Source organism: Neoarius graeffei, chromosome 14 (assembly GCF_027579695.1).
Source record: "Neoarius graeffei isolate fNeoGra1 chromosome 14, fNeoGra1.pri, whole genome shotgun sequence".
In the NCBI taxonomy this organism is placed as follows: domain Eukaryota; kingdom Metazoa; phylum Chordata; class Actinopteri; order Siluriformes; family Ariidae; genus Neoarius; species Neoarius graeffei.
In genome coordinates this window covers 71,953,546-71,970,846 of record NC_083582.1, presented here as the reverse complement: position 1 = coordinate 71,970,846, position 17,301 = coordinate 71,953,546, and the positions used below count along the sequence as shown (strand labels likewise).

General features: G+C 40.7%; 1 protein-coding gene across 1 annotated transcript in view; it reads right to left on the bottom strand.

The window, feature by feature from the left end:
* The window catches only part of LOC132898587 (alpha-actinin-2-like), a 78,400-nt gene that overhangs the window by 17,971 nt on the left and 43,128 nt on the right, over positions 1–17,301 (bottom strand). Inside the window, exons 10-13 of the mRNA XM_060940300.1 lie at positions 12,094–12,324; positions 11,487–11,634; positions 9,119–9,269; positions 5,596–5,704 (exon numbers count right to left, since the gene is read on the bottom strand). Coding sequence (XP_060796283.1) covers positions 5,596–5,704; positions 9,119–9,269; positions 11,487–11,634; positions 12,094–12,324 — 639 coding nt within the window. The remainder of the gene's footprint in view (positions 1–5,595; positions 5,705–9,118; positions 9,270–11,486; positions 11,635–12,093; positions 12,325–17,301) is intronic.

The window sequence follows — 17,301 nt, the reverse complement described above, 5'->3', positions numbered from 1 at the left end:
CATTAGTCCAGGGGTTTTCAAAGTGTGGGAGAGTCGGCCCCCCCTCGGAGAGCAAATAAACAACAGCGCCCCCCCTTACAATTTTTGTTGTTGTCTTAATGTTCCATTCATATTTTTAAAAAAATGGTTGTTGTACACATTATTTTTTCTTTTTCACATTTTAAACATCTGTGCTTTTTAAAACATCTTGTTTTACACATTTTAAACATCCCATGGCATCGTTAGCTAGCACCTCTTGGCAGACAACACACTGTGGCAGTGGAGCATCTTCAGATCCAGTCCATGAAAATCCAAACTTTAAATAATCATGGTCATACTTCCTTCTTTTTCCAGTCCCCCAGGATTCCGCGGGCCTTTTTTGTGATTGTTGTGGGCTAAAATGTCTGATGATGCGGGGTTTTTCCAAAAAAATTGCGATGAAAGTTGCGGTGTTTTTTAGGTTTTTGTTGCGATTACATTGCGGGAGGAAGTGAAAATTGCGAGAAATTGTTGCGATTTTCTCTTTTTGTGATTAAAATTGAGTGATATGTTAAATATTAAGTTATTACTGAAAAACTATTGATTAAAAAAACAAAGAGAAATGGTCCTATAAACAACTTTACCAATATAAAAGATTACCAGGACTACAAAAATGCAGAAAAATAGGCTTTACTTATCCAAATGCACCTGTTGGTTCAAAAGTTAAAGTGCAGAGAACCTCACAGCACAACATGAAGTTACCTTAAAATATAATATAAATGCCTCAGCTTTCATGGAAGAAAAAAAAAAACTATTAATACTAGTACTGTGTGCAGGCAGTCTCTCCTGAAGACTAAATTAAACAATAATTATAAACTAATAAAATAAATGGCTCAGGCTTCATAGAAGAAAAAAGCAATTTGAACAGAATCTCACAGTATGATGCTGAAGCTGCCTAAACAATGGAAAATAAAATACCATTTTGGCAAAAATGTTGGCATCCATTAATTTCTTGTATTAAGTAAAAAAAAAAATAAAGTGCACACAGTCCTTCACTGTAAACATAACACGCTTTCAGTGTTGCCAGATACTGCTGACGTTTTCCAGTCCAAAATATGTTCTAAACCCGCCAAAATGCACTTGAAATCGTCCAATCTGGCAACACGACGCGCATGCTGCTTCTCTTGAACACACGGAAGTAAGGCGGAAGGTAGTTTGTCGACGTCACCTCAAGACGACGCCAACGATTGGTCAAATTTGCGGGAAAGTTGCGGTGATTGGATATAATTGCAACACCGCCCTGAATTCGCGGGGATTGGTTGAATTTGCGCTGAAGTTGCAAATCGCAACATCCTGGAGGCTCTGTTTTTTTGCTTGGCCCAGACTTTGTCTCCTCACTCACTGTAGCTTTAGGTACTAAAAACCGATCCATTTTGTCTCTCACGTTGCGCCCCCCCGAAGAACTCTGGCGCCCCACACACTTTGAAAAGCCCTGCATTAGTCCAACACAGTAGCAGAGACGCTTTCATGTAAAGGCAGCAACAACCACCGTCAAATGGTGCGGATGGAGTCTTTTTTTTGGACTCGACTCGGACTTGACTCAAAATTTTCTTTAATGACTTGGACTTGACTTGGACTTGAACACTGGGGACTCGAGACTGGACTCGGATTTGAGGTTTCGTGACTCGACTACAATACTGTGTCATACACAAGGTCATAACTGGAGAGAACTGAGACACACGTGAGACGCAATGTAGGTCTGGATGTAAACAATATTAATCAGCTACAGTACCAGTCAAAAGTTTGTACACCCCTATTCATTCATAGTTTTTTTCTGTATTGCGACTATTTTCTACACTGTAGAACAAAACTGAAGACATCAAAACTATGAAATAACATATGGAAAATATATGGAATTATGTGGTAAACAAAAAAAGTTTAACACCCCCCAAAAAATCACTTTCATATTTCAGATTCTTCAAAATATCCAGCATTGACCTTCATGACACTTTACACACTATTGTCGTTATCTTAACCAGCTTCATGAGGTCATCACCTGGAATGCTTTTCAATTAACAGCTGTGCCTTGTCAAAAGTTAATTAGTGGATGAGTTTCTTGCCTTCTTAATGCGTTTGAGATCAAACTGTAAATAGTAAATAATAAAAATACAGTAAATAGCCCGATTCAACACCACAACTGGAGTAATCTATACAGTATTATATCAAGAACCGAACGACTAAGTAAAGAGAAACGACACCCATCATTACTTTAAGACATGAAGAAGTGACTTTTAATTAATAAAAATAAAGAAAAAACACTGAATTAGAAAACAAGCCCAAACTTTTGACTGGTCCTGTATATGGATAGCGGTGTATGTTACTACATGCTCACTCATCGCCTCTTTAAGTGATATCACAACAGTTGTAAAATATATTCAGTGGAATAAAAATACAACCCCGATTCCAAAAAAGTTGGGACAAAGTACAAATTGTAAATAAAAACGGAATGCAATGATGTGGAAGTTTCAAAATTCAATATTTTATTCAGAATAGAACATAGATGACATATCAAATGTTTAAACTGAGAAAATGTATCATTTAAAGAGAAAAATTAGGTGATTTTAAATCTCATGACAACAACACATCTCAAAAAAGTTGGGACAAGGCCATGTTTACCACTGTGAGACATCCCCTTTTCTCTTTACAACAGTCTGTAAACGTCTGGGGACTGAGGAGACAAGTTGCTCAAGTTTAGGGATAGGAATGTTAACCCATTCTTGTCTAATGTAGGATTCTAGTTGTTCAACTGTCTTAGGTCTTTTTTGTCGTATCTTCCGTTTTATGATGCGCCAAATGTTTTCTATGGGTGAAAGATCTGGACTGCAGGCTGGCCAGTTCAGTACCCGGACCCTTCTTCTACGCAGCCATGATACTCTAATTGATGCAGTATGTGGTTTGGCATTGTCATGTTGGAAAATCAAGGTCTTCCCTGAAAGAGACGTCGTCTGGATGGGAGCATATGTTGCTCTAGAACCTGGATATACCTTTCAGCATTGATGGGGTCTTTCCAGATGTGTAAGCTGCCCATGCCACACGCACTAATGCAACCCCATACCATCAGAGATGCAGGCTTCTGAACTGAGCGCTGATAACAACTTGGGTCGTCCTTCTCCTCTTTAGTCCGAATGACACGGCGTCCCTGATTTCCATAAAGAACTTCACATTTTGATTCGTCTGACCACAGAACAGTTTTCCACTTTGCCACAGTCCATTTTAAATGAGCCTTGGCCCAGAGAAGACGTCTGCGCTTCTGGATCATGTTTAGATACGGCTTCTTCTTTGAACTATAGAGTTTTAGCCGGCAATGGCGGATGGCACGGTGAATTGTGTTCACAGATAATGTTCTCTGGAAATATTCCTGAGCCCATTTTGTGATTTCCAATACAGAAGCATGCCTGTATGTGATGCAGTGCCGTCTAAGGGCCCGAAGATCACGGGCACCCAGTATGGTTTTCCGGCCTTGACCCTTACGCACAGAGATTCTTCCAGATTCTCTGAATCTTTTGATGATATTATGCACTGTAGATGATGATATGTTCAAACTCTTTGCAATTTTACACTGTCGAACTCCTTTCTGATATTGCTCCACTATTTGTTGGTGCAGAATTAGGGGGATTGGTGATCCTCTTCCCATCTTTACTTCTGAGAGCCGCTGCCACTCCAAGATGCTCTTTTTATACCCAGTCATGTTAATGACCTATTGCCAATTGACCTAATGAGTTGCAATTTGGTCCTCCAGCTGTTCCTTTTTTGTACCTTTAACTTTTCCAGCCTCTTATTGCCCCTGTCCCAACTTTTTTGAGATGTGTTGCTGTCATGAAATCTCAAATGAGCCAATATCTGGCATGAAATTTCAAAATGTCTCACTTTCAACATTTTATATGTTGTCTATGTTCTATTGTGAATACAATATCAGTTTTTGAAATTTGTAAATTATTGCATTCTGTTTTATTGCATTTCCAACTTTTTTGGAATCGGGGTTGTAAAACCAAAAAAACACAAATTGCATATTTGTATTTAAGTGAGGAAATATTACAATATTTGTATCACTGTCAGAATAAATAAGTTTGTGAATCAGAGTAATATGTAAAATGATTTTCATATCAAAAGTAGGAACCTGGAAGGAAAACGAGCAGAAATGTTCACTGTCTGAATGATTTCAAACTATTTCTCACTGACTGTAGCATTGAGCATGAAATCCTAAAAACAAACTTAGATCATCTTAAACAGACTTTAGGGTGAAATTCCTCATACATACTCAAGATATGCATGAAATAATAATAATAATAATAATAATAATAATAATAATAATAATACATTTATTTCTGAACAACTTTTTTGACCTTTGCTGCCTCTCAGTGTCAGTGAACAAAATAATGAGTATTAAATAAAATTACTCTAAGATTTTTAAAGATGGACTGTTTATTACCTTGCCCAGGACGGTGGCCACCAGGGGGCGAGGTATTGTTTTTGGTCGGGTTTGTTTGTTTGTTTGTTTGTTACAGGAAAACGGCTGGACCAATCTTCCAATCTTCATTAAACTTTCAGGATATATGGGCATTGGTCTGAAAAATCTTCTCCAAAATTTTGGGGGTCATCCAGTCAAGGTCAAGGTCAAGGTCATGGTGACCAAAAAAGTAAAAAAAAAAAACAAGCTCTGAGCTCAGACTACAGGAGCACTGCCTCGGAAAGACTCCTCCCACAAACACACTGATTGGATAACTACCTGCCTCATTTGCATTACACTGCTGTCACTGGATGGTTTCTTGGTTCATTTACATATGCAAATAAAGTGGGTTTGGTCACACCCACTTTTAAACCCCATTGATTAAAAACTTGTTGATTTATTATTATAAATATAAATTATAAATAAATGGACTAGACTAAAGAAATGGCTTTCAGACATGTTTATGCTTATTACAGAGGGAACGTGCGTTCCACTGAGCTCTAGCGCCGGGCCATTTCCGGGAAATAAGAGTTTGGGTCATGGTGACAGCGTGTGTATGTCAGCCTCAGTTCAGAGGTTTCAGTTTTGAAAACTGTAAGAGGTAAGAGTAGAATAATATAAAGTACAGACACTTGGTATATTTTACTTCTGTGATTTTTAAATTGTTCATTTTTGGATTACGCTTCGTTTTTGTGGCTACTGCCTCATAGAGTAAATATATATATGCTATATTTCCTGTATGGACATGGTATCAGAAAACTATTTTATTTATAAGCAGTAGCCACATGGACCCATAGGGTACCTATTTTTTTTTTCACAATATCTTCCTTCATATTCATCATAAGTGCTACCGGGTGAGATTTGTTTTGCCTGGCAACACTGGTTAGCTTATGTTGTGAGGTGAGGTGTGGTGAGGTGTGTGTGTGTGTGTGTGTGTGTGTGTGTGTGTAGTGACCTGCTGTTTGGTAATAACCCTTCATCCTCAGATGCACTGATTACTGACTGTGTAAAAGAACACGAGTCTGGATGACATGAAACATGTCGTTCTTAAGTGAATTTAATCAGAGCCATTAAGCAACGTATTGTGCAAAATATAATCCCAAGTGAGTAACGGTTGGAGTGGACAATACCTCCAGGGCCTCTCTCCGTTTCTGAGTCAGAGTTCCCAGCTGGTCCCACTGATCACATATCTGCTGACAATGCTTGTTAATGTCTGCTGCTGCATGGTAGTCCAGTTCACTACACACACAGAGAGAGACAGAGACAGAGAGAGAGAGAGAGAGACAGATAGTGAGTGAGTTTAACAAGTGCTTGTTGTTTCTTTCCATTCTCTTTCACTGACAGTTTAATGATAGCCTGCACTGATGGCTGAACATGTGATTCAACTGAACAAAGAAACATGACTCCTGGCAGCCGAAGACAACATGCTGACAAACCAGATCCCAAAAAAAACTTGTGACGCTGTGTAAAACATAAATAAAAACAAAATGCAATTATTTGCAAACCATATTGAACCTACAGTGCCCTCTACAATCACTGGCACTCCTTGTCAAGATTAAAAGTAGACGCCTTTCAGTTTCATAAAATCAGTGAAATTTAGTTCATTCTGAAATGTGGTCATTGTGATATATGTTTATTTCTGTAATATCTCACAAAATATCAGGCCATTCTGTTCTGTGGCTGGGAAGTTATTTAATTTGAGGGGATTAAAGCAAATAATGTGCATGAAATCGCTCGCTTCACGCAGTCAAGCAGACGGAGGAAGTCCGTGTGTGTGCGCATGCGCAGGTTTACCTTTGAGCGTGCACTGACAGTTCCATCATTCTGTCGCTAAATGAACAGCTGATCACACCGAGGTGCTCGCTGAGTGCCGATATTTATTAGTTTGGTCCTGCGCTTCCTTTCCTTCGTATATAACATAACGGCTTTTCTTCTCGCTTTCTTTCCGTTACTGTAGTCGGTCTTTCACGTTTCATTCGCACACTCACGTCCTCCATTTTTCTCTCCTGTTTCAAATTTGTATCCCACAGTTGTTTGCCTTGCGCGAACGGGGAAAGCCCACCATGTTAATGCATGACGTAGTATATTGAATTGGGTCATGGTGAAGCAGGAAAAAATAGTGGAGAATTCAGGACCACGTGGCTCTAAATTCATTAATTGTTCTATTTTGTTAAAAAAAACGAATAAAATTGGAAGTCTGTGATTCGAATTCAGTAGCTTTTGGTCCACGAAACAAAAATAATTGGGTGTCGGGGAAAATTCTTTTCATGACCTACACTTGAAAAATCTGAAAGGTGGTCTACCTTTAAATAAAAGGGATTAGAAAAAAAATTCATCTTTTGGTGAAGTCGCTTCATCTCACGCTGAAAAAATGAGAAAAATCCAAACCTTTAATTAAAATAAATGTATTCAGAGAAAAACAAATCCTCATCAAGAAATAATCATTTTCACCAAAAACACATGCCACTATTACTGGCACCCCTGCATTTAATACTTTGTCCAACCTCCCTTTCCCAGTAAAACAGCACGGTATAACATTTTATAAGGTTGGAGATACAGAGCAGGGCATCGGAGCCCATTCCTCTTTACACAACCTCTCCAGATCATCCAGGGTCCTCAAACCTCTCTTCTTGCTCTCTCTCCTCTTCAGCTCAGCCCACAGGTTTTCACTGAGGTTCAGGTCAGGGGACTGAGATGGTCAGGGCAGAAGCTTGATTCTGTGATTCTCAGTGAACCATTTTTGTGTTGATTTGGGCAGATGCTTCAGATCATTGCTCCTTCCTGCTGGAAAATCCGATGACGACCCAGTTTTAGTTTCCTCTCAGATGCAGTCAGATTCTGATTTAAAATGTCCTGGTATTTCATGGAGTCCATGATGCCATGGACCCTAACAAGGTTTCAGGGCTTTTGGAGGAAAGACAGCTCCAAAACAAACATCACAGAACTTCCACCATATTTTACAGTTGGGATCGGGTTCTTTTCATTATAGCCATCCTTCTCATCTCATCTCATTATCTCTAGCCGCTTTATCCTGTTCTACAGGGTCGCGGGCAAGCTGGAGCCTATCCCAGCTGACTACAGGCGAAAGGCGGGGTACACCCTGGACAAGTCGCCAGGTCATCACAGGGCTGACACATAGACACAGACAACCATTCACACTCACATTCACACCTACGCTCAATTTAGAGTCACCAGTTAACCTAACCTGCATGTCTTTGGACTGTGGGGGAAACCGGAGCACCCGGAGGAAACCCACGTGGACACGGGGAGAACATGCAAACTCCACACAGAAAGGCCCTCGCCGGCCACGGGGCTCGAACCCGGACCTTCTTGCTGTGAGGCGACAGCGCTAACCACTACACCACCATGCCGCCAGCCGTCCTTCTTTTTACGCCAAACCCACACTAAGTGTTTATTACCAAAAAGCTCCAGTTTTGTTCCATCAGACCATAGAACACAGTTCCAGTCAATGTTTCGCAAACTCCAGGTGCTTTTTTGTGGTTAACTGACCAGAAAAGGCTTTTTTTTTTTTTTTGGCAGACCTTCCAAATAATCTGTTGTACATGCACTGAAAAAAATGGCCTGTTAAATTAACACAAAAAAAATCTTGTACATCGGTTGCACTTATTAAAATCATATCCACTAAGACCAGTTAAGTCATGTTCAGTCAAACAGAACATGACTTAATTGGTCTTAGTGGATATGATTTTAATAAGTGCAACCGATGTACAATATTTTTTTGTGTTAATTTAACAGGCCATTTTTTTCAGTGTGGAGGTGGCCTCTGATTGGTGGTTTTGGAGATATGGAAACCACAAGATTTTACTTTTTCTTGTAATTCACTAACAGTGATCCTTGTGGATATTTTTTTTGCCTCTCTTATCCTCCTCCTCACTGTATGTGAGAGCAAAATAAACTCTGGTCCTCTTCCAGGCGAGTTTAGAACAGTTCCAGCTGGTGTCCCTTTTTAATTATTGCCCTAACAGTAGAAATGGAGCAGCTATTTTTTTTATAACCATTCATAACTTATGAAGGCGAACACACTTCTCCCTCATTTGGTTTGTGTGTTCTCTTATCTTTCCCATGTTGATGTTGAGGGAATTTGGCCTCTGTGCCACCTCATATTTGTTCCCCAGTTAATCAGGAAGTCATGGATTACAGCTTGAAAGTTCCTACACACTCCAATCAACTCAAATATACAGTTTAAATGGGAAACATGCTTCAGTTACATTGTATTTGCTATAATTTCAGTAATACTAGCACATACATTTTTTGTTGTAATTGTTTCTTGATGAGGGCTTTTATTATCTTATTATTATTTTATTATGATGTTATTATCTATAAGTTACTGGTATATAATGACGTTAATGGTAAGACTGTTACTGAATTCCTTATCATGATAAAACAGTATGCTGGGTTTTTTCACTGCACTGTGAGTTTACCAACCTATTAACACGTACTGGCTGAACTTTGGACTCCTTATTTGCTGCTAATGGGAAAGAAATCTAATTTTTTTGCATATCCAAGCTTGAGGTCAGAGGTCAGGCTCAAGACCAGAGATAAAGCTTAACGGTCAACGTTGAAGCCTTTGTACCTGCTCCACCTGCTCCAAAATGTTCTCCACAAAGCAGAAGAAACAGGAAGGGCTCATACTTGAGTTCCTGTGCGATGGCTGCGATCTGCTCCACTCGGTCCTGATGTGCAGCGAGGTCGCTTTCGAATGCCTCGTGCTTCCGAAGCAGAGCCCGCACATCGGTCAGAGAGGCCTGCTCATAGTCCTTCAGAGTCAGGAACCCATCCTTACCTACATCAAACACACACAGAAGACTACGCTGTTGTAGATTTTGACCATCTGTGCAGGTAAATAGGGGTTGGAATATATGAAGTGATCTAGTTTTATTCCGTTTAGGAACCACATGTGCGCAGTGCAGCACAGTAGGACTACATACATTATATGTGCAATAAAATAAATCATGCTATGCTATATTGTGCTGTCTCAATCAGCTCATAAAATATCAATATGCTACATTTAATAGCTAGTATAGATGTGCTTTTTGGCAAATTGTAAAATTGTAATATTGGTATTTTAATGAATTAAAGAATGAATTTTTAATTAACAACTAGGAGAGAGGAAAAAAACGCCTTTATGCAGTCATTTTAATTCAGTCATCATTATTGGCACATTAGTGTGTTTAATATAATTTTTAAAAAAATAAAACATGATGTGACATACTATTACTGGAAAATAACCAATGACGGGGTAGTATGATGGCACCTGACCTGAACCAAGGATTTCTGGTATTCTATGGTCAGTACAGATATTCCAGATTTTCAAACAAATTTATTTTTAATCTCGAAAAATAATTAAGAGCTATCCGTCATTTGCAACTAGCTGAGCGGAATCAGGAACACAATATCATATTGAGTCATCCGCATACAACTGTACATCAGAGTTACTTAAAAATTTGGAAATACTATACACATAAATTATAAAAAGAACTGGACCTAAGACCAAACCTTGCAGAACACCCTTAGTTATTGGTAAAAATAGCCATATGTTTTGGTTGAAATTTACCAACACAGATTGTTATTATTTTGCAAGCACTTTTTCAACTCAGTGAGCTGAAATCAATGACTGTCATTTAAATATCATTTATTAAAAATATTTATTCTTCATTAAATAGAATAATCTACATAATCACAATCATGTTGGAGTCATTTCGCTGATTCACATTTCGTAAGCGTTTATGTCAGTAAGTAGAAAGTATGTCATGTTCTTCAGAAACAAATGGGATTATGGGGCTTAAAATCATGTGACTTTTCTTAGCGATTTCACTAAAACAGCTGGTGGTCTAGCAAACCAAAACGGCTGCCATAGTGCAAACAACTAGCGATAAGTTATCAGAGTACGCTCGTAATCTAGAAGCCACTGCTGGCTTTAGATATATTCAGAAGATTGCTATGTGCAATGGAATCGATCCCTACAGTCTGGGAAAGAAGGATTTGTCATCTGATCTCGAAAACTACCCTTCAGTCGAGTTCCCCGACATCTTCAACTATTTGGTGTTGCAGACGTCCTTCTACACCCCGCAAAACAGACGAAAGCGTGGAAGAGTACAGAGGCTTACAACTTTTTTGTATGTGGCTGGGTAAAGGACCTCGGGATCAAGTCGCTGCCCAATGAATCCTGGATTGTTTTTGCCCGTGTAAGTATTTTTTTAAGCTTTTCGTTTGCATCTTTACAACGAAGTGCTGCAAGTTGAAGTGTAAACAAACAACAGTTGGCTTGATTCTCACTTGTGTTGTCTCTTATCTCTCAGCTAAATCATTCACAAAGATCATCAGAAACCCCTTTAAAGACCTGGATCTTAGTTAAACAAGACGGAGAAGTGATCACGGCGCATTGTAACGGTATGGCTGGGGAAGAATTTTGTCGCGACCTTCATGCATATGGACTTTGTGAGGAGTAAACAAAGAAACAGCTGGGGACTTTAGCGCTTCGTGACTAAAAAAAGTACCGTAAAATAACGACACATAGCAAGAAAAGTACTTGGAAAACACTAAGGACAGAGCTGAGAGGGAAATACAAACCTTTCACCAAGTGATCACTGCAAACTCGAGCTTGCTTCAACTCGGCTCCCTTCGATTACAGTGAGAGGTTCAAAAGCCACCTTTCTCCACGTCTTTTTGTGAAATCCTGTGTTCGTTCACCCTTTTTTATTAGCTCACGGGGAACCCTGAAGAAACTTTTATCAGTTTCATGGTTTGATCGATTCGAACAACCTAAAACAACGCAAGCGTAAGGCATTTTTCATGCGAGCAATGCACCTTCTCCGTACAAACGCTTTGTCAACTGAGCTTTGGTAGACCACCAGCTAAAGTTTTGAATAACTAATGAGTTGGATGTGACGTCACGTGAAATCCAAGAATAGTATTTCACCATATTTGAATCAGGTTTCCTCTTGTGTCACTTGTATATCCGTGTGTTTTTGTGTTTGTGTGTAATGATGCACACTGTCACCTTTAGCCCAGCTCTCATGGGTGGACGCCTTCTGCTGGAATTTCATGGCCAGGTGGTCAAGACGCTCCAAGCGTCGAAGTTCATTCAGCAACCAGTCTTCGTAACCTTTCTCTGCCTGCTCCAGACCCTGCCATGCACTCATAATGTCCTACAGAGAATCAGAGGACTCGTTAACTTCACAGAGGACTTGTCTCGTCTCTAAGCCCTATCCTCTTACACTTATTTTTTTCATTAACTGTTCATAACTGCTTGTGGAGGCGGAGACAGAGTTGAGTGCCGGGCTGTGAATGGAGAGCAAAGTCACAGGAGATGAGTGACTACACCTGCGATGGATGAAGGTTAATTTGTGTCTCAGTGTGAGACCTGCAATAAAGAAAAGTCATGCTTGGAAGTGAAAATAAAAATAAATGCTATTCATGTTAACCAGCCTGTCCACGTCTCTTTAGTCTCCCGAGCCTTAGTGGTGCCATACTGCTTAAATAATTCAAGTTTGGGGAAAAAAAATTGCTGGTATTGGCCTGATAACGATACTGGGTATCTAATAATAATATAAATATGAATTTGAGTGTGTGTGTGTGTGTGTGTGTGTGTGTGTGTGGCGTCTCACCGACACCATCTTTCCCTCAGAGGGCATGTAGGCAGGCCTGTTGCTGATACGCAGTTTAGTCTGCAGCGTGTTGAAGCTGATCTCCAGCTGACATTTCTCTTGCACTTTAGGCGGCTTGTGAATGCGACGATAGTCACGGAAATCTTCAAGTTTCTTCTTCATGGCTGCCACAGTGGTCTCGGGAGAGCGGTTCTCCAGCCACGGGGTGGTGCTGCGGATCCACTCAAGCAGCTTGGGCGGGCGAGGGGTAGGAGTAGAGGAGAACAGTATTAAAAATGCACAGTACAGGAACAGCCCAACAGTCACATCATGGTACCCTTAGCCTTTCCAAAAACAGCTTTTCCCAAAAAAAAAAAAAATTAAAAATGTTTTAAAATCTTTACCATGTTTAAAAAGATGCATCCTAACTGGAATTGACATTCATTAACAGTGCTTTTGTCATGATGGACCACAAGCTGGCCTACTGGCTAGTGTGTCCGCCTCTCGACTGGCAGATCGTGAGTTCTACTTGCGGTTGGGTCATACCAAAGACCATCATAAAAACGGTACCTACTGCCGTCTGGTGAGGCAGACCGCAATGCAGATATCAGTAGGGAGTCAAACTCTGGCAGTTACCAGAGGATCAGCCCCCTACTATAACCCTAGCTATGTAATAGGTGAAAGGCCGAGGGCTATAGAAACGGAGATTGCCGCCGCCGCTGCGCCTTAAAGGCCTGGTTAGTACTGGGACAGGAGACTGCATGGGAAGGTCCTGGCATGGGAGGGGACGTTGCCTTTTGTCATGATGAGGTGGAGGCAGTTGGATACAAGGATACAAGGACATTTTTTGACACATTCCAAAACGTCAGACAGAGTAAAAGTGTTCAGATGGGCTGAATTCACTTCACAAGCAATTATCTATCAATTTATAGTTATTAAAAGTTGAACAGTTGAAGACTGGAAAAAAGACCTAGTGATTTTTTTTCTTTCATGATAGCTTCAGATTCTTGTTCTTGACTAACAGGACTGGAGCCTCTGCATGCTCTTGCGACAAGGCTTTCGCAGATAGCTTTTCGCAGACAGTTGTAATTTATCGTTGAGCGGGGAGTAATAGGCGTGCGCGATGTTATTCACCGCCACAACGCAAGGGGGCGCGAAGTCACGAAATCGCTAGGAGTAGTTGGTGGGTGTGGTTAGTGGAGTGTTTATCCTCCGGTTACTTATAATGACTAGAACTGGAGTCGTACAGATGTACGTACTTCCTCACTTCCTCGATCAACCGCTCTTCGTGCTGCTCCATCTTCGCTTGTGTTTTTAAAAATGGCGGTCGTGAAAACAAACCAAACCGGGAAAGTAGGGAAGCGGAAGTGCGTGTATAGCGGATGTAGAGTGGACCAATCAGAGCCCTCTTGTCTGCGACGCTGTCTGCAAGGCTGTCTGCGGTGGTCACAATTTTTGGGAGGTGCGCGCAGAGCGTCTGCGAAGGGGGGGGGGGGGGGGGCTTTGCAGACGCCATCTGCGACGCCATCTGTGAGGACTGGGTTGTCAGCATAAATTGGCCTTAATACTGTTGTAGCTCATCCACCTCAAGGTTCAATGTGTTGTGCATATTGAGATACTTTTCTGCTCACCATGGTTGTAAAGAGTGCTTATTTGTGTCACTGTATCCTTCCTGGCATTTCTACCCACAGAATTTTCACTCATTCAGTGTTTTTTTTGTTTTTCACACCATTCTGGGCAAACTCTAGAGACTGTTGTGTGTGAAATTCCCAGGAAATCAGCAGTTTCTGAAATACTCAAACCAGTCCATCTGGCACCAACACCCATCTCTTCTTCAAATGCCAAATCAGAGTCTGACGTTGGCGACTATGTTTTTGACACCAGTTCTATCCTATGCCAACCGTAACAGGTCCACAGCTTTCATACCGTACCTGTTTCCAATGCCAGACTCTGTAGGAGGTTCTGTCTTTGTCTTCCTCGGCTTTTTCTTCCCTCCACTCTTACTTCGATGTATAATTTTTCAATTGAGTTTTCTCTGACTATATGTCCAATGAGCCTCAAGTGTCTCGGGCAGATAGTTTGAATGAGGTTCCTTGTTTTGTTGAGCGACTCCAGTACTTCATCATTTGTTCTTTTTTCGATCCAAGATAGTCTCTTTATTTTACGGTAAATCCACATCTCAGTTGCTTCCAGGTGATTCATATCTTGTTTGCTCAGTGTTCATGACTCACATCCATAGGTCAAGGTGGACCATATGTAGCATTTCATGAGTCTTTTCTTTGTGTTCATTGGCAGGTTGTTTGTTTGTGAGGGTACTTGACATGTCTGTAAATGTGTTCTTTGCTACTGTAATTAATTTTCTGATTTCAGTGTTACATCTGCAGTCTTGGGTTTGGATGCTGCCAAGGTAGTTGAACTGTTCCACTTGTTGTATTTCTTCGCGTTTGTATTTTGGGGGTATTTTATCTTTGGAGAATACCATAATTTTTGTGTTATTCTTGCTGATGCTCAGCCCTCTTTGTTCACTTTCTGCTTTCAGAATCTTTAAACCAACACCTATACCATGGTTAAAGTCACAGACATCACACTTTTCCCCATTCTGATGTTTAATGTGAACAACAACTGAAGCTCTTGACCTGTATCTGTATGTTTGTATACCCTCTGCTGCTGCCACATGATTGGCTGATTAGATAACCGCATAAATATACAGGTGTGCATCAGGGCGGCTGGTAGTCTTTCAAACAGGGGAGGCTGGTCGGTTACGATATTTCCAGATTTTAAAAGAAAAAAGAAAAAACACATAAATTTTGCCCATACTCTTGCCTCTGATCTGGCTGATTGTTGGCAGGGTCACAAACTGTGAAATAACAGGTTCTTTTGGCCCATTAGCCTACTGTCCAATATACATGATGGTGGTGTTGGGGGGGTATATTTTAACATTTTATATTTTAAAATTGTGGCATGTTGTTTAAAAATTGATCATTATTGAAAGCAGCTCTTTGTCAGGAACCTCAGCAGTAACAGCAGAGTGTTCTGGAATAGGCACAAGCACTGACCTTGGGAAGCCAAACATAGAGCTGGGTGCCACACATTTCGTTCAAACACACTTTCCCTATATTTTACTTATTTTGACTGAGAAATGTTTTATTGACAATTTTGATAACCCTTCACTTTTAATCCAGGTCTGTAGTGTGAAATGTTCTCGGCTGTGTTTTTGTTTAAAAATGTTTTCCAAATTGTAGCTGTGTTTAATTCATATCCAGAAAAATATATATTCCAATATAATATACTCAGCATAAACATTTTAAATAGATTCTATATTTTTGGTCCATCCATGGCATATTACTAAAGTAGCCTATTTACTGTTGTTGATGTGGGTCACTTGCTGTTAGCCAATTCACTTTCTCGTACCAGGAGAGCTGAAAGGAACGAGTATTATTCCCTACCTTTTTCACCAAGTCAATTTGAGGCATTGGTCTACCCTGCTCTTTAATTTTAATTTTTTCCTCAAAAGGAAGACTGGGAAATGGCTTCGCCAAAATTAAATCAGCAATGCTTGGCATCCGTGCGCAGCTTTCTTGCTAGCTGACTAGCCCCCTCAAGTTCAAGTTCAGTCACTCAAATAAACGAAATTTCTGGAACTAAGATCGCAAACTTGACAACACTATATTTACACTTTATTTACAATGAAAATATATACAAACTAAAAAAGCTGGTAGAAACCGTATGTAATGAATGAAATCGAAATGTAAGCTGATCTCTTACAATACACCACAGCACTTGTGAATTCGCATGGGACTGAACTGAGATTCACCGCTGCCTGTCTATATTTGAAACGAGCTGTCAATCAAAGAAAATATCCGGCCGCTTTCACCAATCACCAGTCTCCTCGCGGAAAGCTTTGCCATGTCCCTCCCACTGTGAGGCTGGGAGTCTGTGGGGCGGGTGTTTTCGCAGTATCTGTCCAATAACCGTCTTGCATTTTGATATTGAAAAGCGCATAGCTCCCAAATGCCATTGAAGTCCACTGAGGCTGGGAGTCTGGTGGGCGGGCGTTTTCGCAGTATTTGTCCAATAATCGTCTTGCATTTTGATATTGAAAAGCGCATAGCTCCCAAATGCCATTGAAGTCCACTGAGGCTGGGCTGCATCGCATTGTCACGAGGGGGAAAAACTCACGCACACATTAGGCGAACTGGGGAAAGTTATAAGGGAATGATTTCGCACTGTAGTTGGGTTGAGCACATATATTTCTATGATTCTGGATCTGAAATAGCAATGTTATAAGGTCGGCTATAACATAAGCCTAGCGCAATTCATCCTACATGATGTTCGTCATTTTTAGAGGTTGAGCTTTAAAAAGGACATTATAAAACATTGTTTTGTTGGCAAAATTCAAAGCTGTTTATCAAAGCCTATATCACATATCGGCACACATGACCACATTCTGCATTAATGCAACACTGTTGCTAGGCAATCGAGAAGCAACTGGGAATCATGAGGCTAAAAATTTAGTTAGCTAGCACACATCCCTTAAATTTGAATTATTATGCTTTTATGGATGACATGAAGGCAGTGACAGGAAAAAGTTCAGATATGTCGACTCTGTATGATTGAAATAACACAGCAATCACACTTAGTGCTGGTTGTTAGCTTGACTTAAAGGGTTCCAAGATATTAAACAAAACTTCAATATTCAAAACTCATCCAAAACTAGGAGGACACTAGAAGGTAGAGTGCATACCTCTGCCAAGCTACATATTATCAACATCAAAATCAAATCACTTGAACTTAAGATAATACTAAAGCTGTCCACCAAATTTCATCCAAATCTGTTCACTACTTTTTGACTTCATCTCATCTCATTATCTCTAGCCGCTTTATCCTGTTCTACAGGGTCGCAGGCAAGCTGAAGCCTATCCCAGCTGACTACGGGTGAAAGGCGGGGTACACCCTGGACAAGTCGCCAGGTCATCACAGGGCTGACACATAGACACAGACAACCATTCACACTCACATTCACACCTACGCTCAATTTAGAGTCACCAGTTAACCTAACCTGCATGTCTTTGGACTGTGGGGGAAACCGGAGCACCCGGAGGAAACCCACACGGACACGGGGAGAACATGCAAACTCCACACAGAAAGGCCCTCGCCGGCCACGGGGCTCGAACCCGGACCTTCTTGCTGTGAGGCGACAGCGCTAACCACTACACCACCGTGCCGCCC